The sequence below is a fragment of the Passer domesticus genome, chromosome 3, assembly GCF_036417665.1.
Source record: "Passer domesticus isolate bPasDom1 chromosome 3, bPasDom1.hap1, whole genome shotgun sequence".
NCBI lineage: Eukaryota > Metazoa > Chordata > Aves > Passeriformes > Passeridae > Passer > Passer domesticus.
The window spans coordinates 35,976,153-36,002,272 of NC_087476.1; the positions used below are offsets into that span (position 1 = coordinate 35,976,153).

At 41.6% G+C, this 26,120-nt stretch overlaps 1 protein-coding gene and 1 long non-coding RNA gene across 5 annotated transcripts in view; one reads left to right on the forward strand and one right to left on the reverse strand.

Annotated features, from left to right (window-relative positions):
* HTR1E (5-hydroxytryptamine receptor 1E) overlaps positions 1-25,910 on the forward strand; it is a 34,263-nt gene extending 8,353 nt beyond the window's left edge. For 2 of the 4 annotated variants that reach the window (XM_064412598.1, XM_064412596.1), the window contains exon 2: positions 22,554-25,910. In XM_064412598.1, the coding sequence (XP_064268668.1) occupies positions 22,737-23,831 (1,095 nt within the window). In that variant the 5' untranslated portion in view covers positions 22,554-22,736 and the 3' untranslated portion in view covers positions 23,832-25,910. Of the gene's footprint in view, positions 1-7,830; positions 8,045-8,137; positions 8,193-8,314; positions 10,060-22,553 lie in introns of all 4 variants that reach the window. The other 2 variants (XM_064412595.1, XM_064412597.1) reach the window with 2 other exon arrangements.
* Positions 18,853-22,613, reverse strand: LOC135296355 (uncharacterized). Its single transcript, XR_010358417.1, has 2 exons — positions 22,502-22,613; positions 18,853-19,416 (listed from the first exon to the last, which is right to left on the reverse strand). It is a non-coding gene; the product is annotated as an uncharacterized LOC135296355 (long non-coding RNA).
* Positions 25,911-26,120: the final 210 nt, after the last annotated feature.

The following is a 26,120-nucleotide window of genomic DNA, read 5'->3' on the forward strand; positions in this document are numbered from 1 at the left end:
AACTTTTCTTAACACTTAATTTTTCTTTGGTTGTGGAGGAAGTTTTCTAAGGTAAAATTCTATTAACCTGTCTCCTTTATAGTCTGAAGAATTCCGAAGGTGTGACTAGACCCAAGTGCAGGCTCTTCCCAAAGTTATGAATATGTAATGGAGCTTTTGCATCCCCTGTATATGAGATCCAGGCTGTCACACTTGAAATGATCCTGTAGCTTTTCCTTGTGGACAGAGTGAGCTGACAACCATCACAATCTGCTGGCCACACTCAACACCATCCAGTAAGGTTTGTGACCAGGGGACAAGTATCTCATTGATCCCTCTCTGTATTCACCCTGGCCATCCCTTGCCAGTGATTCTGCTTGGGCATTAGAAGAGGATTGGGAAAAAAATGTTAAAAGGGTGGTTCCAGAGCAGCCAGACTCAAATGATGGAGAGAACCCTGAGAGTTTGCCACCTTGACTACAGCAGTTTCCAACAAGTGAATGACATCCAGTTGCATCCATCTCCCGAGCTTTATGAGTGTCCAGGTGTGACCAGCTCCTGGGGCACTGATCAGCCCCACACAGGAACCTTCCTTTATGCACACACAGGCATGTCCCTTGAAATGCTCCTGGCTGTCCCTGCTGTGCAGCTGTGCCCTGGGACCTCCAGGTGCACGCTGCAAGAAGCAAGCAGCAGAGCTGTTACCACACAGGCTTTGGAGCTTGAACCTAGAATGGAAAATGTAAGATGGGTTAAAGTGCAGATGCTAGCATTTGGCTCATCTTGTGCTTTAATTTTTACAGCACAGCTTAATTTGACGTTCTCCTTTTCATGTATAGCACATTCTAGTCAGCCGTTTAATAAGAAATTCACCCAGCATTAAGAGCCAAGTAATACAGTCCTTATTTACTGATAGATTTATAGCCCAGAAGCTTGCAGACAGCACTCTGTCAGATGTGGGATGATTTTAATGTGCAGGCAGCATTTTCATGGATAAAATTTCCATTATTTCATAACCAAGCTATTGCTTTCTAACCAGGCACACAATGGGCATTATTCACAAAGGGGGAAAAAAGATATCTATCTTTCAGAAACCATATTTTGGATGCATGTAAAATCTCTCTTCTCTGTGTGTTTAATTCATTATACTGATGATATCATGGTTTATTTTCAGAAAAATGGGGTTTTTTTCTCTGAAACTGGCTTATAAAATAATGTCTTTAAAATATTGTCTTCAGCAGAAAAGCATGGTAATTTTATTTTTAGTATTTTTAGGCATTAAAAAATTGATTCAACAACACACAAATTAATGGGACTTTTAATGTAACAACCTTTCAACAATTTCATCATCCAGTACAGTAGTACCAACACTGATCTAATTTTGGCCCATTTTAGATAGTGTACTTTTATGCTGTTCCATGAGGCATGAAATCCTGCATGTGTGGTTCAAACTGTGTGCAGAACAAGGCTGAGCAATTCTGCGTGATCATGAAAATCATTCTGAAAATCAACCAGTCTGAATTTTCACTTATGCTAGAATGGTTTCTGGCAGATAAAGGGCAGGGGGAGGGGGAGAAATAAAAAGGATGTTACAGGGTTGAAAGGAGCTTGAAGTGCACAGTGCATGTAAAAGTAGACCTCGGGTAGCGATTACCAGCCAGATGATGGTAAGAAAACCATCAGCAGCTTATGGCCACTGATAATTGCCACATCCTGGCCATCTGGCCATGCCTAAAATGGTGGAGTTAAACAACCAAAATTCCTTGACGTTTCCATGCATTCCTGCACTAAAGTGTTGATGCACAGAGATCTAGTTGGTCATTGGAAAGATCTAGATGGTCATTGCTTCTTGTGGAATCAACATTGCCTTTTAAAATATCCCTGGACAACTGACTATTAATAGGTCTCAAAAATGATGTCTCTTTACCTAATACCATCATTCCCTCAAAAAATTATATCCAATTTCTCTTACAAGCCTGTCAGATGTGGTAAAAAATAGTGCCCTAAATTGCTGATTTTGTCAGCTTATTTAGGCATAAATTTCCCTTGAAGCCATTTCCAGCACACTTTCTATCCTTCATATTCAATTTTGGCAGAGGTGTTGATGCATCACCTACTTCCAGTTACCCTCCAGTGTTAAACTTTTTGTGCCACCATTTATCCCTGGTTGCATTATCATTTGCACTGAATTCACAAGCGGATAGGGATGTAGCCAGCATCTTTGGAAAGAACCAGAATATCTCTGATTATGTAGAGATCTCTACACCTTCACCTGTAGACTCTTTTTTTAAATCAATGTCATCCTGGCAAAGAAAACTACTTCCTGTGACTCAAAACAACCTTACATTTTTCTGACATTTTGTATTCCAAACACACCCTAGCTAAGAAGAAAACCATGACTTATGGTTTCATGGGGGATGAAAAGTGAGGTCTATTCTTTTAATGCCCCCTGCAAACTCTGTTAATGTCCTCAGAAGTGAGATATGTTTAACATCAGCTATTTTTTTCAATGGCTGTTGTTCCAATTACTAGAAAGTATTGCTGTTGTTTATACTGCTTCTGGGACTACAAAAATAAAAGGACCTGGGTTTGATTGAAGGAGAAATCCTGCTGGTGTACTTCAGTTGGAGCAACCCTCTGGTTCTGCTGTTCTTGAGGTTTCTCAATGCATCATCTTTCCAGGATGCTCAGATAGATGGCAGGGAGCTCAACTCTGATTTTCTTCAGCCTTTCCAGAATTCTGATTTTGGTGAGACTTTCAACCACCCCAGTATTCCTTAAATGTTGTTTTTTGGGGGGGTTGGTTATTTTTTTTCAATTTCCCCTAGTCCTGTGATGCCTGGTCACTGTTTGCGGGCAAGCAACAGCACCACTCGTCCCCAGAGGAGGGAACTGGTCTTGACACCCAGCCATGCTGAGAGGAGACACAACTAGCATTCTCTCTGAAAACTGCTCATCCAGTTTCTCTCTCATTCTTTGCAGAGTAGTCAGGGAATGTGCACACTACCACAAAGAAACACTCAGGAACAGGGTAAAAATTCAGTAATGGAATATTGCTGGAACACTTCAGAGCTGCTGTAGTTGTGTAAATGTTGTGCTAATGCCTTTCATGTCTAGCTGATGCTTTCTCTTGAAACACAAGGTGATGTTTCTCTTGATGTACTCCCTCCAATAGCCGAGCACATGCACCTCTCTTGCCTTAGCAGGCTGAGACACTCAAGGGAGGAGGTCAACTGCTTTCCTTTAGTCTTGGTGCCAGGACCAAACAGAAATGTGTACAGAAGCCATATGAAGCTGTAGTGAGAGCACATTGCCCCTGTCATGAGCTTGTGACAGTGAGACAGGAGGGGAGAGAATTTTCCCACCAGCAAGCAGAGCCTCTGAGCTCCCATTTTTAGCCCATTGCATTTCCCCAAAGCCCCACGCAGGAGTGTGGAGATAAGATCCCTTGCTCTCTGTCCCAGCAGTGAATAGTCAAACCAGCAACCACCACTAGACACCAGCTTCATGGATGCTTGCTTTCTTCAACCTGCAAGTTCCTTAGAAGGAGCTATTAAAGACTGTGCAGAATGTTTTTACATGTTCATCTGATTTAAGGGCCACTCTTGCTTAGATAGTGCTGGTTTTGCTATTTCCCAGCAGAAATTAGGCAGAGGATCTGGGATTCAGATATTTGAGATTAATGGGATTGCTCAGTCGAAGCAGTGACAAAATAGAAAGTTATTCCTAGTAGAAAATGTAATTAGTCCCCTTCAGATCTTCAGTTTGACAGTAGCACTAACATCAATTATTCTCTGTTGGGAATATTCCATTTTAACAAGGTTCACTGTAATATCATCCTTTCTCAGTAGTAATCGGAAGAAAGAAGGCCTTTTCAAATCATTGTCTTGCTACCTTGAGATTTTTAACATCTAAGCCTCCCACTTATCAGCTGATGCCTTGCGTTGACTTCAGCACCTGAACAATTCCAATACTCTCAAGTGTCTGGAAATGAACTCTTTTTTTCCTTCCTCTTCTTTTTCTGGCAAGAGTCAGCAGAGAAAAATCAACACTGTTTCCAAGCTAAAAGGTATTGTAGAATTTAAAGTTAAAATCCTCAGGGTGGAGAAAATATGTCAAAATAATCTGGCAAAGTTATGAGCCCTGGTCTCAGGGAGAAAAGGTAGCTCTACTGTATTGGTTTCAGTTTAATCATGAAGCTCTGGGTCTCAGCTCTGCTCCTGCAGGTGACAGCAGTTCTTTCAAGCAGAGCATGCCACCAGCAGCTTCTTCCAAAGGTATTAAATTATCAAACTCTGAGCTCCTCAGGTGCAAAATACACTTTTTGGTGCTGCTGTCCTAGTGCACGCATCTTGGGGAGTTTCATGGAGCCTGATGCAGTCTGTGCTGTTTGGTTTTCCCAGGCCAAGGAGATCCTTCCTCCAAGCCAGCATTCCTGATGAAACCTTGCAGCCCTATGCAGAAGTCACACTTTTGCTTACTTTCTAACCTTGGTGCTCCCGCTCCCATTTCACCATCTCCAATCCAAAAATCCCATCTCCAATTTAGCATCATGTATTTCAGACTGTTGAAACATGCTTAAGGAGATTTAAATGCACAGCTGTGTGACTCAATCCCCTAGATAGGTTTTATAATCAGCCTTTATGCATAGCTCCAAGTTATTTTGAATAGAGTACTGCTGAAAATAACCAGAAAAAGAATTAAAGAAATTTTAAATGATCTCTTTTCCCACACCTCCAGATTGAGATACTCTCTGGTTAAATATCTCTGAATAAAGCTGTTCTAAATTAAATACCAGCTTTGGTGGTATATAAGATGAAGCTGGCAATAAAAAGTACATAATATCCCATCAAGATGCTGAAGTCTTAATCCAGAACTCAGTGGGAATGGTGTTCACTGCTGCCAGCACACCTGGCCACAGTAGCTGTCTCACAGAGTGCTGTACCCTGAGCTGGCCCATTTCTGCCTACCTGGATTTGCTGTTCAGATGTCCAGGGCAGATTGCCAGCTTCTTGCCCAAATGACACCTTGGGAGGCAGTGGGACAAAATTAAATCACTGTTGTGACTCGGACAAAGAGTAGTGAGGGCATCATGAAACCAGTGAAGGGTCTGGAGCAAAAGAGTCTTAAGAAGGGTCTTAGGTAGAGCAGTTGAGGGAGCTGGGGCTGTTTATCCTGGAAAAAAGGAGGCTCAGGGTATATCTTATCACTCTGTACTACATGAAAGGAAGGGAATGTTGGTCCCTTCTCCCAAATAATAAGCTAGAGAACAAGAGGAAAATGCCTCACATTTCATCAGGAGAGGTTTAGTTTGGATGCTGGGAACAATTTCTTCACTGAAAGGGTTGTCAAGCATGGGAATGGGCTGCCCAGGGAAGTGTGGAATTGCTGACCCTTGAAGCATTTAAAAGACATGTAGATGTGGCACTTAGGGGCATGGTTGAGTGTTGGACTTGGCAGTGCTGGGTCAATGCTTGAAATGGATGACCATAAAGGGCTTTTCCGTTTTCCAAGGACTAAACCATTCTGTGATTCTACCACAACTGGACAACATCCAGCTTCAGTCCCTGGGGCCTCCAGAAGGGTTACAAAGTTGGGTGTTCTTTATGGGCTCTCAAAAAACCTTTGGGTTCAGCAGGGAAGCTGCTCTGCCTCTGGAAAAGCAGAGGGGTCCTGCAGAGATGCTTGCTCCTGGCTGCTATACGGTGGAGGCAGTCCAATAATTGTAGGGCCTTAGATGAAAAATGAAAAGGTATATTTGAATCCAGTTGCTCTGAATACTTTGACTTCATAATTTGAAACACTTATATGATTCTATTGAAACCCTCATTTTAGTTGATGGGGTTGTTTTTGCAAATTGTTCACAATTTCAGGTCACTTTTGAGATGGAAACATCTTAGAATTACTTGTAAAAGCATTTTAAAAGTAACTCATGTCTTATTTACTTTGTCACCAGATCATTTCATGTGCTAATGCACTGGGAATGTCAAGCTGTGCTAATAAGAACAGTTTTCCTTCTATTTGTTTTTTACACCTATGTAAACATAATTAAGGCAAAAAGTGTCTGAGGGGTGCCTGATCACATGCATTAATTTAGCTTCCTTTTTGCCTCCTAAGGCAAACACACCCAGAGCTGCAAGGTCTCTGGGAGAGACCCAGGGCTTAGGGCAGCACCTTGCCTGCTGGCCCCTGAGCCCATATCTGGGCTGGTTCTATGCAGCAAATCATGGAGGGTGATTCACTGGGAACTAAATATGTGTCTCATCTTCAGCATGACAACAGATCCAGTACTGTCACATGTCATGTTAGGCTTGTGCTGAAGGTTTGTGTTGCAGCAAGACTCCAGCAAACATGGAGTCTTGGGAAAACTGGAATTGGAAGATTTGGGAGTGAGTATTCCAAAATTTGTGTGAAAATTGATATTTTTCCACTATCTGCCAAGAACTCTGTGTTAGTCTTATGATAGAAGGGTATGGAGTGATCTCAAGGTCACGTGTCTGCATACCTGGAGAACATGAGCCAACATGACAGCAAAGCTTCCATGTAGTACAAGGGTAAGTATACAAGGGCACAGTGGAGACATCCAAAATGCAGAGGAGGACAATCTTTGGACACAATTAGATCTTAAGGGTAAACTTTGAAATTTGCTAGTTATTCTCTAAAGCACCACAGGGAATTGCAGTATTCAGGGGAGTTCTGACTGGGCATGAGGCATCCAAAAGGTAACTTCATCCATCTGCTGGAGGCTTCAGTGTGTCAGAGACCAGGCACACAAAAGGGTGGCTTGAGCCCAGACTACCTAGCAAGCAATCTTTTGAGGTACTCTCACTGTACAGACAGTCATTTAGCCACTGCTCTGTGCATGCTGATGACCCCTAAAAACCAGGCTGGTTTTGATTAAGTACCCAAGAGTGGTTTCAGATGCCTGATATAAGACCTCTTCAGATAAGGAGCTTAGTGTGACTTGGTCAAACCACTCCATCACTACACCATATAATTTGAAGCATATAATTTGACACTGTGTAATCCATCAGAGTTCATCTATCTCAACTAAAAATGACTTTTGTACATGAATATATGAAACCCTAATGCTGTCCCATTTTCCAGTTCCCATAAATTAAATGTGTTCAGTAGAAGACTGAGAATATATAAATGAAAGGATCAACTCTCTGTCCTTTTACACTGGCAAAAGGTTGTAGCAGACTACAATTAAAAAGTAGTCATAACTTGTGCCACAAAAGAACCTGAGGTGAACACCATTAGAAAAAGAGAAATGATGGTACGTTGTCTCCATATGATGGAACTGCAGATGGACAGTGAGTGAAGTGTCAATAACTTGAAGTGAGACTGGCTGCTGTTGTTGCTAATTTTTTTTTTCAAACTACTCCAACATCCTGTGCCAAATAATTTCAAGAGCTTCCAGCGATGAGGAAATACATAGGCAAAATTTATTGCTGTAAGCACATATTCAAGAGGAGGATGGAGTAATTCTCTGTGCTAATCACTGTGCTGTCAGCACACTGCTGAATTGTGAGTATTTACTGGATGATGAACATAATGTTAGGAAAAAAACATTGTTTTTCTGTTTACATGGCTTTTTTATATTAGTTTCACCATCTTAACAAAATGTCAGATAGAGTTGCCTTACATTGGTTTCAGCAGAGAGATCAACTGGAATAACCTGTCAATACAATAATGCTCACAAAGATGCAGGGATGAAGACAAACTATAGTAAGATTGGTAGTGTAGCAGCATCGTTAACCTTTTTTTTCTTTCCCACACTAAATTTTCCACAGACAAGAGCGTTAGTAATTTTAACTTTGATTGAGAACTGCTATTATCCACTCACAGCATGTGGGAGCAAACAGGCACTTGGATAAATCACAAAAAAGAAAACCACTTAGCATGCTGCTTCCCTCAACAACACCTTTTTGTGAAGGTGCAAGGCCGAGTGCTGCAGTGAGAGCACATGTGAAAACAGAAGCAAGGCTGCAACAGCCCCCTGAATCATGCTCAAGGTCAGCCCCTCTCAAAGAAGACCAGAAGGTCACATTTGACTTAAAAGGTATTCTGATATGCTTTAAAAATTTAAGTAATTAAATAATTCAGTGAACAAAAGCCATCAGGATTCTAATGCAGTGTTAATGGGGTCTTTCAGAAGTCATGAAGATGAGTGACACAACTGGAGCCATTAGCACACTCATCCATTAAAGGTGAGTGCCTGCACCGTCTCAGTGCAGAGAAGCATGAGGAGCTGCACAAGCATTCCTGTTTGTGACCACTGCAGAGAGACACCTACAAATAACTTCTGAACTGCCTCACTTTGCTCCTGCAGGCACTCAGCCCTCGGGCGTGTTTGTCCTTAACAGATGAAGCAGACAGTGACTCCACCAGCATGAGTATGCAGGAGGTCATCTTCTCTACAACCAGTGCTGCTGCAGCAGATTGCTGGGTGAGAAGCAAATCAAACTGATTTGAAACATGGAGTACTTCACACGTGGTCATTGGAAGAGCACAACTTGCTGGACAGCCTCCACAGAACCTCAACACTCTTCTGGAATGGCGTTTCCTGCCAAGTGTGCCAACTGTGTCAGCATGACAAAAGACAACTAGTCCTAAGGGCTACAGCTGCTCCTTTGGCATGGTTGGGACAGCCTCCAGAATAAACTTTCAGCTCCTGCTGGCTCTTACTGGATGTATCTTTGACACCAAGGCCTCTGCAAAGTAACAAAATCAGAGGATGTTTGGAACTTTATCTGTGCTGGGTAGAATCCAGCAATAAATTATTCTAATATAAAGGTCTAATAGAGTTAATAGAGCATACAAAACTGTCTACTATGTTTCATCATATTTAATTTGCTGCAATAACCTGGAGATGTCCAGGTTTCAGCCTCTCTTTTACAACCATCGGGTTCTCTGAGAAATGCTGTGCCAGCTGAGGAGCCTCTGTGTCACCAGCCCCTCTGCATCAACAGGCAGTGCAATGCCTCCAGAGCATTTGGCTGCTTCTCGTCTTCCATTATGGTCCCAAGTGAAGCAGTGCCCTCACCTCTATGGGGAGAGTCACAAGGGACCTGTGGCCTGGTCATCCCCACAAGAGTGGGTGTGCAAAAGGGGAGACCCAGCCTTCAGCCACCCACAGATAAAACCTCTTCTGGGACATGAGCTTTGGGGCTGCCGCGTGAGAGTTTGGTGCATCTCACCAGGAATTTAGCCAGAGTTATCTCCCTGTTGAGTTTTGTGGTTTGTGAAAATGTGATGCACCACCCCAGCAGCTTGTCCTGCTGCCTGTGCCCTGTAATAGTGCTTAGCCAGAGAACAGTGACTCACTGGTGTCCCCCAGCCCACAGCGTGGTGGGACCTAGCTTCTCACAGGAGCTGGGGCATCACAGGATGCAGTCCATGTCTCTCAGCCTTTGGTCAGATGGGCTTACATGCCACAGCAGGTGGCTGTGGCAAAACTCGTTGTGATGTAGGGAACAGACATATGTAGCTGAAGCTTACCTAAGAAAAGCCAATTACCAAGGATGCTGCAGCTGGAGACAAAGGATAATAATGGATAGACACCCCATGTCAGAGTCTGCCTCTGAACCTCCCATCTCCTTCCTCAGAGTGTGCAGGTGGTGCAGGGCCAGAACCACATCCCAGCAGAAAGTGCCTTGAGCTCACTGATGAAGCCCTCAGCAGGACAGGACAAACAGAATGCCCTGAGCTCTGGGGCAGGTGTGCTGATGAGATGTTCCAGCAGGGATAGAGCACTCCTGAAAAGGCCAGTCAGAGGTCTACGTTCCTTTGTATATATTCTGTTTTGGTGACTTCTGAATTCTAAATTCTGTATCATAAGTGGTACCAAATAAGCCCAGAAATAAACCCAGGCAGCAATGACACAGAATCACAGCAGCTCCTTTTCTTAACCCCAAGTCTGCTCTGTTTCATCGGTACAATGCCCTAGAGACTCTGCTGTGTGAAGGAAGAATACTCACCTTGCACAAGTTTTGACAGAGGAGATTTCTTTCTGTCTGGATCATCCTGAAGACCATCCTGTTCAGAATTTAACTGCATCCAGTTAATGTCACCCAGGTCGGTACATGTTTGCTTTAGAGACAGAGAAGTGTTGCCTAGTGAGCAACATGCACATTTCACAAAGCAGGAGGGTGTCAGGCCTGGCAGCCTGTTCAGAAATGATTAGAGCTGTTGTCTGTGTGGATGCTGCCCAGCATCTCCCACTGCAGGTAATGCTGGGCTGGGTATCAGCTGCAGAGCTGACAGAACTAGGAAGTGAGGCAGGCATTCTTCCCACGTGGGCTGAGGAAGCCTCAAATGCCCTGTAAGTGTTGTTGCAGCCCTTTCTGGGGTGAACAGAGATCATGCAATGTCAGCTCCTTTCCTTTTGTTACCTGGGGGCAGATGAGTCAGCACAGCTGTGGCACTCATGATTAGAAACCAAATTCTCAAACTTCAGGTCCATGGACTTTCATTAAGTATTTAAGGAATAACATACTAGTTGTACACTAATACTGCATGGACAATACATACACGATGCACACATTTTTAGTGCCTCTAAAAGTTAGAGAATGTATGCTGCTTTAATGTTATAGAACTGATGAATTTTAAAACACTTTGCTATATTCATCATTGATCCCACAATAAGTTCTACCCAAGCCTCTATCTACCCAAGCTTCCTGAAGCAGATGTGTGGTAAAGCAAAAGAGACAAACACCTTCTATTCCCTCATCTCCCCCTTAATTTCTGAGGCAGAGTAAATCAAGGCTTCACTTGTGCTGCTGACTAAAGTACTCTGGTTTAATCCAGAAATTCATATTTTTCTTAGTGAGAAAAAAATTATTTCCCACAGTAGGTGTGAAATATATTATGCCCTTGAAATCAGTCTTCTACCACTGAGAGAAGCAGCTGGGGGAGCAGTGTGGGAGAATTCTGGTTAATTCTTTTTTCCCATGGCCCTGTCCTTGTTAGCATGATATTAATATATCTTAATTGTTTTGAGTAAGAACTGCTGCAGCAAAATCCAACCCAGGCCAGAACAAATGGTCACATATGCATTTTTTATGTTAAAAAGGCTATGATGTGCTAGTCATCATAGAGTGTTATTAGCATGAACCACAGTTTTCTGTATTCAGTATAATCAATTCACTACAGAAGGGGAAAGTATAAATTTGGTATATGCAGTTTGTAGGTGAAAAACAGGGGCATTGCCCTTTCTCTTTCTGCATCACACACCACAATCCCTGCTATTTTAATGTATACTACTTTTAACAGACTTTGATTCATCATATTTTATTGCACCTGCTAAAGGACAACTCAGTCTTTGTAGTGAGTGAAATTTTGTAACACTCCATATATGTGTTGTATCTGTGGGCTAATTTTAGTGTGCCTATTGTTTTTGACAGCAAACTATCACTAATTCATATAATGACATGTCTGAAAGAGTTGATAGAGTAGTTTTCATAATGTTTTTTGCTTATTCTGTATTTACATGATGCTCCAGATAAGTAATTAAAGTGCCAGTCATGTGAGGTTATTTGCAGCTAAAAGTCTCCAAAAGTAGACACATAGTTTAGTTATTCCAAGCAATGCACAAAAGTAAACATTTTAGCTTAGTTGTGTGTATTGTAAGGGTTTCAAGGAAAAAGGATATCTTCATATGAAAGCTACAGCTAGATATAGCTATTGCTAAGGCCCTGAATTATGTAACTGCAGTGGCTATTTTATTTGGGAAACCAAAAAAATCATCTCTATGTGCTGTCAGCTCAGCTCATGGCTTCCACTACCAAGAGCAAAGTTCTGGAAATAAAAGCAGGAACTCTTTTTCATGGGATTTTTCAGGATCTACTGACCATATTTAGCTGGAGATTTTTGCTCAAATCACAGGTCAGGACCCAGCCCCTGGAGCATTTGCCCTAAGAATGCAATGGTAGCTTGAGTTCAGTTCAAATACAAACTTATACTGCCATAAATGTACAGCAGCAACTTTGGACCCTCTTCAACTGGAAAACTGAGAGTGCATCAGGCCACCATGGAAGTCAGAGCTCAACCAGTGTAATATCTGAATGCCTCTGCCTCAGCAGGATTTGCACCTAGGGCTTGTACAAGAAGTGTTTTCTCACGCTAAACTGTCCTTGCCCTTTATGTTGCTGTGCACCACGTGTCAGTAATTCATTTCTGGTGTGCTTGCAGCAAGCACACTGCCCAGATGGAAATCCCACGCTCACAGTCCCAGGCAGCAGGCTCATGCCATCAGCCCAGTGCTTCTCACCAACATGAGACATTTTTCTACATGATTAAGGAGCCACAGCACCTTCTGCTACAATAAAACTATTTGTTCGCAGTCACACAGAATTTTCCCTTCAAAGCAAGTCTAAAGCCATTGTGTGAGTCATCTCCTTTATTTTGTCAGCATGAGATAGGGTGTATATTCACTAAGGCTTAATCTGGAATCTTTTTGCTCGTAGTGGTAACATTTCCATTGATTTCAAAGGATCTCAGATCAAGCTTCAAGAATTACTACGTTTTAGTCTGTCAGATTTGTTCATTTGAGGCCTTTATGAATTGCAGAGCAGTTGTGTACAGAACCAAGTCATGTGGAGATTAAATAAACTCCATTGACATCAGTCTCCTGACTGAGAATAGCAGCAAGAAACAAATATTGACTAGAAAAACAACACATGTACAGTGACATTTAGCTTGTATAAAGTCATAGTCTCCACATAAATGCAAATAGCACCATTTCCCCAGAGCTGAATAAATGATATTCATCAGTAAATATTTGTGTGTCTTTGACATGTCTCTAAGCAGCAAGATGAGAAATTGAGATGGAAAACACATTTGCAGGTGAGAATTCAGTGCAGATTTTTCTTAAAGTTTTTCTCTCAATGCATTTGAGAGACCTTGAAAAGCAGATGCTTCCCTTTCTAGTTAGTCACTTAAATGCAAAGCATCAGAACTACAACAGAACACAGCACACTCAGCTCCTGTCAGCAGTTTCCTGACCCTGCCACTCATGCTGTGCTACGTGGCAGGGCTCCAAGCCTGAGAACACTCCTCAGAAAGAAACCCTAAAGCAGCTAATTAATTTAGGAGCCTCATACCAATACTCAGAAGGGATTTATGCACCAGGAAGCTATTGTTTAACTATCTTTATACGAGAGTTGGGGATTTTATGGACCAGGGTTTCAGTGACTTATGTGACCTAAACATCTTTAATAATGTATCACCTGCATAAAGCACGTGCAGGGGCTTTATCCTCTGTATGAGGAACAGCAGCACAGTTCATCAGTATGAGGAATGCATGCTCAGGCTCTTCAGTTAGTAAAGAGAAGACTGGGAGCCCAAGTCATTACAACAGAGGTCTTTAAAGCCACAGGTGACACAGGAAATGTGGCTAGGTAGTAACTGTTCACCATAGGGAATGAGCCTTCCCTACAAAGTTGCACTCTTAAAGTCATATTTAGGTTTACTTCAAACCATAAAACAATGAAGATTAAATAGGATTTCAGGCATGTGCCTAGAGATGGTAAACCCACTTCATGAGCACGTTACAGTGCTGCTGAATTTCTAGAACTGACTCAGCATTCAGGCAGCAGGAGCTGCAAAAAAAGTCAATCCCATTGTCTTTACATGGTTTCCCAGTCACAAACTGCATTTGCCTCCCTGGAGGTGTTAGCAAATGGGGCAGTGGACTGTGCCTCCTGCCAGGCCTGTGTACAGTGTGTGAAGTATTATGCTTGCAAACTGAGTTGGGACCTTCAACTTAATGAAGTAAAAATAGGATTATCAGCATGTAAGAAAACCCAACTGTTCCCACAGCAACTCTTTCCAGTTATATTGGACATACTCTTCTTATTCTTCTCCTCTTCAATTTTTAAAATGTTCCAGTGAGGTGCTTTAATAGTTTGCAAATTAAACAGACTTCTTTCTAATGAAAGATTTTTTTTTTTTAAATATTTTTCCCACATGGGATTTTGCTCCAGCAAAATGATCATGGTTTACAACAATTTCACAAGCTCTGCATGATTTCTGTTCCAAAAGACCATGGGAGGAGACTCACCACAAGGCAGTTTTGTTTCTAGTTACAAAACAAACAGAACATCATTAGTTCAAAAGATACTAAACTTCAAAATAACACATACTATTTAAGAGCTACATAGAGGTCTATGGACATGGAGTTGTCTGGAGGTCTGGAGATCTGTGGACAGTTCTTCCATTCTCCACATAAATGCAACCAGGGGAAGTCAAGAATTCTTTTTTAAGAGTAAACATTATTCAAAATGAGTTTGAATAATGTTTTTTGTTTCCATTAGTCTATTCAAAAGGAGAAACAAAGATTTTATTTACTTAGAGAGATTACTATGTTAGGACCAAGGGGACACTGAAATATTTTGTCCCTGATTTCAGTTTTTAAAGACTTTTTTCAGAAGAAACAGAGGGAACCCCTCTCTTTTTGAGTCCTCCAGCATCTTTTCTGTGATTCTGTATTTCCTTCAAACCAAGATGCTGTCTCTGCTATTCCCAGCTAAGAAACAGGGGATCACTTCAGCACCAGTCTTCCAGTGCTGTGACAGCTGGAATTACTGTGGTTTTGTTTGGGGATTTTAAGGTGAATGTGACTGCTCTTTATTTTGCTTTGGCAAAATGTTTCTGGGAGTTGTTATGGGTGGATCTTCATCTTGGTTGCTGCCTGGCAGTCTGAGTTGTGGCTGCAGGAAGAATTGCAGGTTTGGGGGATGGACTTGCCTGCTCAGGACCTTTCGGATGTTGTGTGCCTTCACTTTACCATTAAACCTTACTAACCAGCTATCATGAATGCCTGGGCCACTCATCAGTGAAGCACCACCCCAAGTGTTGTTTTCCTAAGGAGGGCTGTAAGTGCTGGTGATGGTGCTGCTGATGGCACACTTGTCTGCCCTCTCCCCTTACAAATTACAGGGAGCGATCTCGCACAGTTTAGCTGCCAGTGTCTGATAGCGTATCTCATTATCCAAGCTGTCCTCCCACCTGTATTTTATCTGATTGCAGGTTTTAGTCATACAGTCAATGAATAAATAGTCTGAATGGAAGGTTGAGCAGTAGGAGGAAGGTTTATGAAGGGCCCAGGACCCGCCAATACCCAGTGTCGACGCTCTTTTCTTTTGTGCCTGTGTGCGCCTTGCTGAAGCATTCAGTGGAACAAAAGGGAAGAGCAGAACAAAACAGGCCAAAAGTAGCTGTGGGTACCAGCAGCAGCACAAAACCCGGGACAAATGTCTTTCCTTGCCATAACTGCTGGTCCAGAGCCAGTGATTTGGGTCTGTCACCAGGTCTTGGAAGTTTTCGTGTTTTCCTGAGGCATGAAAACATCCATAGCAGGGATCAGTGACATGGTCAACTTCATAAAACAACATTTAAAAACAACTTCATAAACACAACATTTAAAAAAATTAAAAGCTTTAAAAATTTGCTTAGAGGAGAGGAAATTTTGGTGATGCAGCATGTTGTAAAGATGAATGTACAAACTGAAGTAGGGCCTAAAATACAAACAAAAAGTCTTTAGTAGTGAAAAACACTTAGAAATACGAAGTTCAAGAAACACAGTCTTAACCACAAGTTTTCTAAAACAAAAAATTTATCAGATAATAATATCTCTGTGAGAGTGACTGCTAAGCACAAAGGTTGCAAGGGTCAGTAACAGGTACAGATTGTATTTTTCTTTCCAGATGAGAGGTTAAGTGTGTAGGTTACGTCTCTTCCGGGCCTGGCTATTTACTAAACCAGGATATCAGCAGGGATCAAGAGCACCTGTGCATTGAGAAAAGATCAGGTGAGAAGCACAGCTCTGGAGTAGTGAAATGCTGCTCTGGGGCAATCAAACAAGATTGCTGCCTCTGTTAATATAGATGTCATGCACGTACCAGGGGAGAGCATGTCAGCTAACTCTAATCAGGTTAACTCCTGTAACAAGGCTGTCTACCTGTGGGAATCAGGAACTCCACGACTGAGAATTTACAGTTCTTGGCAGGGTGACTTAACCCATTCAGCACTCCATGCTAGTGTAACATGATATTTCTGTAGCCAAGCTAGCTCATTTCAGCACTTTTACAAATGCTGTCTGCAAAACAAATGGAGACAAATCGAAACATCTTTTCATTTTCTGTTCTTTCAGACACAGAATTTTAGTGAAAGGAGATTTCTATCTCCATAAATCATCTCTGGAGGAAGAATAGGTACAGGGAGAAGTTCTTTCTGCCACAAGGTGGTGGAAAAGGCAGCATTTACATGTTTTGACAGTGTAGGGTAGTACAACTGATTACTATAAATTCTACCCCAAAAGATTTTGCAAGATCCAGCTACCCATGATTCTTGTCTTTATGGTATGGGAAATTAGAGCCTCTGGTGTCCATAAGTTAAACATCTCATGAAAAGGGTATAGTGAAATGAACCAGCAAGAATGAGCTGAATTTTACATGGGTGTTTTGTGTAGTGTAAAACAAAAGAGACTTTTTACAAGTACGGTGCTAAGGGTCTAAAGGGATGTGATGATGAGTTTTGAAGTTATTTTTTCATTTTATAGTCTCTTGAAAGCAAATGATTATAAATTTAGATTGTTATTTATTACAAAATATTGCAACTAGACTAGGATGCTACTCTAGATTTTTTAATGATAAATATGTGTGTTTCACTACTCCAGAGAATTTTATTTATGTCTGATGAAAACCAGGATTCAATCTGTACTGAGTCCTAGTTTGTATCAGATTGCAGCTCAGCAGCATCTTGCGAGTATTCACTGCCTAAGATTTACTAACTTTCATATTGAAAGTAGATAAAAATGAGTAATCATCTGTGAATGATAATTATACCACTGCTTGTGGGAGGGAGCATGGTTTGAAGATCATCACTAATTATTATTTCTCATTTGCATTTGCCAAGATCTGCACCACAAAAGCTTACCTCTATAGGGTAATGCTGGTGGAATTTAGCAACCTTCTAGATGAAAATAAGCAATGCCATGAGGGTTCCTGCACACACACACAGCTGGCCTGCACTAACACTTGGTTTTGCTCTTGCAAGAGGACAGGAGGACAGAGACTCACCTCTTTGCCCTGAGGATGTGATGGGCAGCTTCCAAAGCCGTCAGGTGCAGGCATCAACACAGCAGTACCAGAGTGCTGTGTCCCTCTGTCCCATGGGTCCTATGCTGGTTATGGGAATAATCCAGATTTCCCAGCCTCCCAGCAATGGTGTCAGGTTTGACTCATGTGCTCTTGACTGAGCAACAAGTTGGGTTATTGCCCTGATTTTGGATGAGTAAGGCATACTCACTTTTTTCCTTGTTATCTCTTCTTCCACTTCTTGTCCTTTTCACCAGACTTGACACTCCCTTTCTCCATCTCAGCCTCCTCCCAAAAGAACAACTCTGGCCAAATCACCTCCTCATTGGTCCCAGTTTGCAGCAAGCAGTGAAATCTGCCTTCTGATAGAATTGATGCAGGCACACTCAGCTTCATACGTGATTACTGTTGGAGCCACTGAGGTGCTGTAGGGCTTACAAGGCTGTGCTCCCAAAAAGCCCCCAGTGCTGCCCTCCACTCTTCTGAGAATTTCAACCACTTCTCATGTAACTCCACCTGCAACCCAGCCATCCCTTGGGGCATCATCTGTGACTAGTGTCAGGTGCCTGTGCTGGTACCTGCCGTGTGCAGCATGGTCTCTGTTGTGCCCAGCAGTGTCCCCAGTGTCCCCAGTGCTGTCCACTCAGCCCATCCTCTCTGGCCAGGACTGAGCTGAAGCACAGATATCCCTGCATCCCTAAAAATCTACATTACACAAAGACCTGTGGCTGCAGGCCACTATATCCTTGATTACAACGTGCTGTGCTTTGGCTGTTTATGACAGAGTCACTACATGTATGAACATTAGGAGGATGCAAACTCACAGCTATGCCTCCACACACCTTGTTTGCTGCTGAGTCCTTCCAACCTGTCTTTCCGTCACGCTGCGTGTTTCAGTGGTGTGCACAGGGTGAATCTTAACTTGAAGGTCAATTTTATAGGTCAACTCATATAAATTTCATAGTCATTTCATTCCTGGCCTCATTCAGTCTGTGTAGGAAAAGGTTGCATCCTTAAATCTATGGCTCCATAATGTAACTAGGAATTCCTCAGACATGTTCTTGTAAAATTTGGGGTTTCACACAAAAATAGTGATTTCCTTTATTGTCCTTTCCCATTTATGCTTCTGTAAGACAACCCCAATGCACCTTCTAATAGTTTGCTTTCATTTTGCCTACAAGTGGCATCAAAATCTCATGCTGTGGCTGTGAATATGAGCTGCCTGGTGACAATAAGATTTTGTTTTGCTGACAATTTTGCCACAGGTTGGTGTGATTCTGACCATTTTCACTTTCTCAGCTTTTTCATGCTGCTTTTCTACATAAAACATGTTACAAACAGCATCAGTGCCTATATAAATCCATAACATGACCTCTGCAGCACTGACATCCTTAGAAACCCAAAGAAGCACCAGAGTACAATACTTAGTATTTGGAAATTTATAATCTTCAGTTATACTCAGCTGTATCATTTGCTTACCAAGGAGCCATGAAGTCCAAGATTTGTTGACTCTACAAAAGCAACACTAGAAAGTTGCAAGTGAAAGGCCTGAATTTCAGGGCTTTTTAAATAAAGTTGGAAGAGAAAACCTCTTTGAAGGAAGAGGAAGAGCACTGAAAGTTTAGCATCTTCTCATTGTTTGAAATATTAGCATTATCATAAACATGCTAAGTCATATTTTTCATAAACTATTTCACAAATCATGGCACAGATTCTTGCCCTTCAGAGCTCCAATAATGGAAATATTGAAAGTGAAAATCACTCAGACCAATTCAGGGTTTAACAGAGTCAAACTGATTTATTGCTGTCAAAGGCACAAAGATGTGGCAGTCATACAGTGCAATAATTGCTTAGAGGAAATGTGAAACCATGGATGTAAAGGAGTTAAACTGCCTTGTACATACACATGTGCAATGCCAGTTGCACTTGTTTGCTCCAAGTGATATTATTCCATTTGTTATGAAATGGTGGAAAGTTCAATGGCCAAGGAGTGGGAGTCAATCTGTCCATCAGAAATTCAGAGTACTTTGCTGCACTGTGGTCCTCTGCTGAGAAGAAGGAGATTGTTTTTTTTTTTGGCAAGAGGAGACATGGACATTGCCATCTCACAGCCTCAAGCTGTCCAGTTCCTTTTAAGGAACAATTAATCAAACTCTTTCCCCTTTCTTCCTCCTAAACAACACTCAAAGCCATTACCAATAATCAGCTAATAGGAAACTTGATTGATTCCCATTTGGAGGAAGCCAGATGAGTTTCTTGTACAAAATGTGGGAAATTAGTCTGTGTGTGTAAAATCCTCTCTGTAGGAAATGACTGACAGCCTAAAGCGATGCAGCTGCAAAACATAAACACAGCAGTGCTTTTAGTGAGAGCACTTTAGATAACTGTTATTAATGTCCCTTCCAGGATGTCACTTAGAAAACCACAATCAATTACTATAGTGATAGCAATACTATATATAGGAATTGTATGCAAGTGATGGAGATGCTGGAAACCAGTTATTATTGCTTAGACATAGTAAAATTCTCCTTGTTAACATTCATATTATGGCCACAAACACACCTGCATTTTTAAAAGATTGATGATATGTAGCATTTCAATCCTGCCCTCTATTAATGAGCAAGGTCAATCACTGGCATCTCTTTGTAAATCACTTCCCAGTTTAAAACATAATTTCTTTACTGGGCCACAGTACTCTATATCTGTGTCTTCTAATTCAGATTTAGAGAGAAGTCAAAAGTAGAGAGAAGACAGTTGGACAATCAAGGACAATGGGAGAGGGCTGGAGAGGAGGCACTGCAGGAGAGTGGACATGAGCCCTGGAGGCAGTGCTGAGATGGCACCAGCAGCTCAGGAGAGTCTCAGGCTGCTCTGGCTCAGGAGGTGAGCTGGGACGTGAGCAGCCAGGGCTACAGTCAACTAATTATAACTAATTAGTTATAATGCCAGTGTGTATCCTCATCATGTGGGTGAGGGAGGACAAGAGGCACAAACTTAAGGTGTTGAAGAAACCTTCATCTTTCAAAAACTCCCCTGTTATCAGTGGTATCCTTTGTCCTAAAGTAAACCTGATGTTTACATCTGATTAATTTTGTTTAAATACATGTTAATTAAAGAAAACAAGAATTTCTTTTTCAGAGTATCCTTGAGGCACAGGGAACAGCTAGAGCTCAGAAAGGATTTTCCTTGGGATACATCAGTGGAGGCCATCTGGGGGGAGAACCACAGCAATTCAGGTCTTACTGGATTAAATGTGTATATAGGCAGAGAAAATGGTGGGGGCCACACAGGGTGGGGGGATGTCCCAGGGCCATGAAGCTTCAGGGCCCCAGAGGAGTGAAGGACAAGCAGAAAGAAGTGCTGCTTGCATCAAGAAGCATCACAAGATCCCCTCTGTGTGTGCAACAGATCAACAAGTGGCTGTGGAGATGTGAATTCCGTGGTGTCTCCCCAGTGTCTTTGGGTGTGCTTGTGGGCTGGGGTACACTCACTAGATGTGAGTGCTGAAGAAAGGATATGGATTACAATTGGTTTTGGTCTGTGCTCCAGGAGTGCAGAGAGGGAGAGAAAGCCTCTTTGTTTTATCCTCCTATCAAAGCATCAGACATAATGAGGGTGCAAAGGAAGGAAATGAGAATCTGGCTTGACAGAAAAGACTCCCATGAACAATTTATGAAGAAGGTTTGAGCTGATATTTCGGCTTTAGGCCTAAACAATCAACTTGACATTTCCATGTGTGGTAACCACATGAAGACTGATGGATGGATTTCCATCTGGCTTCTCCAGTCAATTTTCAATAAGCAGGCCTAATATTTCCTCCAAGGCTATTTGTAGTTTAAAGCTGTTTGAAGTAGTTTCTTAAGAATGGAGTATGCTTTGGAGGAAAGGCAGTTCTGCTGTTCCTTGAGAGGAATTAAACTCACATTTTGCTAACCCAGAGACTACAGCAGTCCGGATCTGCTTTCCTAGAGCTTATCCACAAATAGAAGTTTATATCTAAAGTTTCTATTTTTAATTTTTCCTCATTCAGCTCATTCTGAAATGGCACTCCAGTCTCTGAAGAAGAGCATATGTATGCAGAGCTAAGTAGTCAACTAGCTTTAAATGCATAATTCCTCATTCAATTTCTTAATTCCTCATTAGCTTGCATGTGCAAACCCAGAGCCTAATCCAAATCCCACCGGTGGCAGTGAGAATGGGTTTCACCTCTCAGATTTAGCCATCTAAAAATCAGGCATGTATGCTGAATGAAACTGTGGAGGAGCCACTTGTAGTGAAAATAGAGAAAGATCAGCATTTCCAGGATATGATTCATAGCATCTTCCTTAAGGGCTTGTCTTGAGAGGGGACAAGTGTATTTCCAGCAGCCACTATCTTTCTCCCCTGCTTGTAAAGGGAGCCTGTACAACTAACCTAGAAGCCTCCTTACACTGATAAATGAAGCCAGGGGAAGGAATCTTTCTGTTTATTTCAGTGGATAAGGATTCTGACTTTCAGTTTTCCACATCCTTTATGCCAAGATAAATTACAAGTGAGTAAGCAAGGTCCCAGAGGTCATCCCAAGCTGCATCTCATGGGCTGTTAACTCTGGCTTCAGTTACCTTTTGGGATCTATTGAAAAGACATGTGAACTTCTGAAATAAAATTAAACTTTTTGCTAATTATTGTTCCTTGCATCACTCTGGACTCCCTGACAGGGAGCACAATTAGATGGAAATCTCAAAGCAATGGCAGAAGCTTTTTGTCTGTCTCCTCTAAAGACACTCACAGTGGGATATGTGAAATGTCAGGAATAATTAGACAAAACTATATGAGCTCCTAGCAACACTGATGTGCTGTGTAAAACCAAGCATTTGCCATAAAGCTTTAAACATTGTTGAAAACCTTCGTGATAAAAGTAACCCGAATAATTTTTAAGTACCATTTCTAATATAATAATAAAGACATGGATATGAAAAAGCAGAATAGAAGGGTATGAAATGCTGGCATGCCTTTGCTCAGGTAGGCTGCTCTGCTGCTTTTTTTACAAAGGTGATATATAAAAGTAATTGATGCCTCTCATATAACAATTAAAATGAAGAGGCAAATTCCCTCAGCTCTTCATCCGCTGGAGTGTATTTTAACAAGCAGGAAAAGGGCTAGCTCCTGGTATCAGTATCACAAAGATCAGAGACATGTTTGTGAAAAGGGACTTGTGGAGGTCCCTTAGTCCAGCCTCCTACTTTAAGTAAAATCTCCAAAATGAAGAAGGAATAACCATTTCACATCAGCAGGAAATCTGGCCCAAATTACCCTTTAGAGAAGAAAAAAATGAGCGATGAATGCAGAGAAAAGGGGAGAGGAAAGGCAAGAGAAGAGAAGGGAAAACAGACCAACATTTTATTTGAGATGATAATATTAGAAATGCAAAACTTTTTTACCAAAAGTTGGGATTATCCTAGATTGACTAACAGATGTGTTTTTATCTTCTAGGAAAAACAATGAACGATGAACATCTTCTTTCCAGGAAGAAACCTGGAAGCTTTTTTGCTGCTCTGTTGAATATGGGATTATAAAAAAGTTTTTTAAAAATTGCACCTAGAGCATCTCTTTCAAATGGATAACTGCTGAACCTGGGACTCTTCATTACCAACTTCTTGCATCCTGGAGGGGAAAATGAATTTCACAAATTGCACCACTGAAGCCAGTGAGGCTGCAAAGCCAAAGACAGTAACTGAAAAGATGCTCGTTACCCTGACCTTGGCCACAATCACAACCTTGACTATGCTGCTGAATTCTGCTGTAATTGCAGCAATCTCCACAACCAAGAAGCTCCACCAGCCGGCAAATTATCTCATATGTTCACTGGCTGTGACAGATCTCCTTGTTGCTGTTCTCGTCATGCCCTTGAGCATCACTTACATAATGATAGATAAATGGACTTTGGGGTACTTCATCTGCGAGATCTGGCTCAGCGTGGACATGACCTGTTGCACGTGCTCCATCCTTCATCTGTGCGTCATTGCACTGGACAGGTACTGGGCCATCACGGACGCCATCGAATATGCCAGGAAAAGAACGGCAAAAAGGGCTGGGCTGATGATAGCCACCGTGTGGACTATCTCTGTTTTCATATCAATGCCCCCCCTGTTTTGGAGAAATCACCACAGCATCAGTATTCCCAGTGAGTGCCGCATTCAGCACGACCATGTCATCTACACCATTTATTCCACATTCGGGGCATTTTACATCCCCTTGACTTTGATCCTGATCCTGTACTACAGAATTTACCACGCTGCAAAGAGCCTTTACCAAAAGCGGGGCTCAAGCCGCCACCTCAGCAACAGGAGCACCGACAGCCAGAACTCTTTTGCCAGCTGCAAGCTCACACAGACGTTCTGCGTCTCGGACTTCTCCACGTCTGACCCAACCACAGAGTTTGATAAAATCAACGCATCCGTGAGGATCCCTCCTTTCGAGAATGACTTGGACCCGGCTGGCGACCGGCAGCAGATCTCCACCACACGAGAACGAAAGGCTGCTCGCATTTTGGGGCTGATTTTAGGTGCTTTCATTTTGTCCTGGTTGCCCTTTTTCATCAAGGAACTGCTTGTGGGCCTCCACATTTGTACTGTCTCTCCAGAAATAGCAGACTTCTTGACCTGGCTTGGGTATGTCAACTCGCTCATCAACCCTTTGCTGTACACGAGCTTTAATGAGGATTTCAAGCTGGCCTTTAGAAAGCTCATCAGGTGTCGAGAACATACTTAAAAGTACTGAGAGAAGATGATGCTGGCATGACTCCTGGCCTTAAAAATGAGCAAAACTATTTGACTCTGCCACTGTTTCCCTTTATAAAGGGGATTTTTGTGTTTGTCTATTTGCTTGACTGTTCTTCAGCCTGTAATTCATTATGCCATTTTTTAATCTCTAGTGTTATTCATAGTAAAGGGTTTGAAATAAATTTATTCTACAAAGGAAAAGATTTTTTAGAAATGAAACAACAAAAAAATATTATTAGTATTAGATACTCATGTCTAAGACCTTTTGTGTAATCAATGATTCAAGAAGCAAACAACAATATTCACTTTTATACTTTTTCCATTTAAGAATCAAACATCTAAATTATGTACTGTATAAACTAAACCCCATAAATACATATTCAAAAATTAATAAACACTTCATGGTCATGACAGCTAAACAGCACCTCTTTACTCTGGCATTGTGAAAAAGCTGTAACAGCCATTTAGGAGGAAAATTACCATGATTTCCAACTTGGGTTGAGGCAGAATAAACTATTCCTTTCTTCAGGAATACACTCCCAAAACAGAAAGCAAAGTTCAGTTCATTGCATCTAGAAATGATCCCATTTCATAAGCCAAAAGAATTTTAAAAAGTGTCTCTCTTTGTGTAATATTCCAGACTTCCATTCAAGGTGTTGGGCAGACAGTTGTGCAGGTTGTTTGGCAATTGAGAGGATGCAGCTAGCAAGTGTCATACTTGTGAAACTAACTGCACATCTGAGTGGTCATACCTTCAATACCACTTACCTTATTTCTTCAGGCTTCATGCCTTAATCAGTTTTGGGGTGGTATTTTTCACTTGTGCCACACTTCACCTGAATGTTGTGGTGCATAGCCCCAAGGATATATGGATCTTACCCCCACCAACTCAGACAGCTGGATAGCTTCTCAGCAGGCCAGCAATATATAAAAATTCAAAAACATCAGTTAAACCTAATTATTTCTGAATATCAGGAAAAAAAATCAGTAAAATAATTTATTTCAGATAGTAGTCTGCACATATGACTTGTTGTCATCCCACGATTTGCAATGGCAATCTTGCCAACTTAACCTATGGTCAGGTGCTCTGGTAGGATTTATTGCTCTGGGAGGCCTTAACAGACCTACTTCCCCTGTCCTGAGAGACAAAAAAGTCCTTTGTATCCTACCTTTTGTGCTTATGGAAGTTAAAATTTTCTAATTAAAATATTGTAGAAATCAGTCTGGGAAGAGGCAAAATCAAAGCTGAGAATTTGATATTGTCCATTAGCAACTCCTAAGCACCATTTAAATATTTATTACTGCCTTGTACCCTAATTTTCTTCCCTGTCCATTTTTATGGACAAATTCTTTTTGAATTGCAGCAATACACAACAAAGGTAACACCACGTATGTCAACCTGACATCCAATAACCGTGAAAACTATAGTATGGTGGTTCCAAATCCATCAAAACAAATACTAGAGGTAGTAAAGTGTTGTAACAGCACTGGAAGCCATCTCTTAAAAATGTTTTGAAAATTTACAAGATGACAATAATTTTTCTTATCAAGAGTCAAGGAAGTGTAAGTAATATGTGAGTAATAAACTGCAAATGGAACTGAGACATGACATCCTCATTGGTGAGAGAAAGCATTTGGCTGGAAAGATGCAGTGCCACAAGCTGAGCACAAACCAAGTCTGAAGGTGACAAAAGCATGACCTGCTGCTTACCCACATGCAGTGGGATTCTTCTTCCAGGACTCCCTGCCTGAGTTTGGGAGGTCCATCTCCAGCTGTCCTTCTGGAGCTACAGTTGCAGTTGCCTCCACCAGATGCCTTTGAGTTCCCTACTAGCAAACATTAATACCTAAAAAGAGAGGAAAATTATCTCAGCCACTGAAAATTTCTTTTAGTGAGGAAGCACAGACATCCACTATGTTTTTTCCTTTTTGCAGCTTGCTGGAGGTAGAAATTGTTGATTGAAATCAGGGAAGTGTGTCCTGACCCTGCTTATCAACAAAGCTTCCAAAGCAGTTCTCCAGATATGCTATTAAAAAAAAAAAAAAAAAAAAAAAAAAAAACTAGAAATTGAAATTGAAATCAAAATGTGGTATTTGTAAGTGCTGCAGAATAATTTTTTTTTTTTCAGAAAGCACAACAGAATTTATTATTAAAGAAGAAATATTCAGCACAATTTGTGAAACAAGTTGACTGTGGCAGAGAAAACAGGACACACAAGCAGTTATGCCTAGAAGAGAGTAGATTTTGATGCCCCTTGGGTGCACGAGGGTGCCCAGC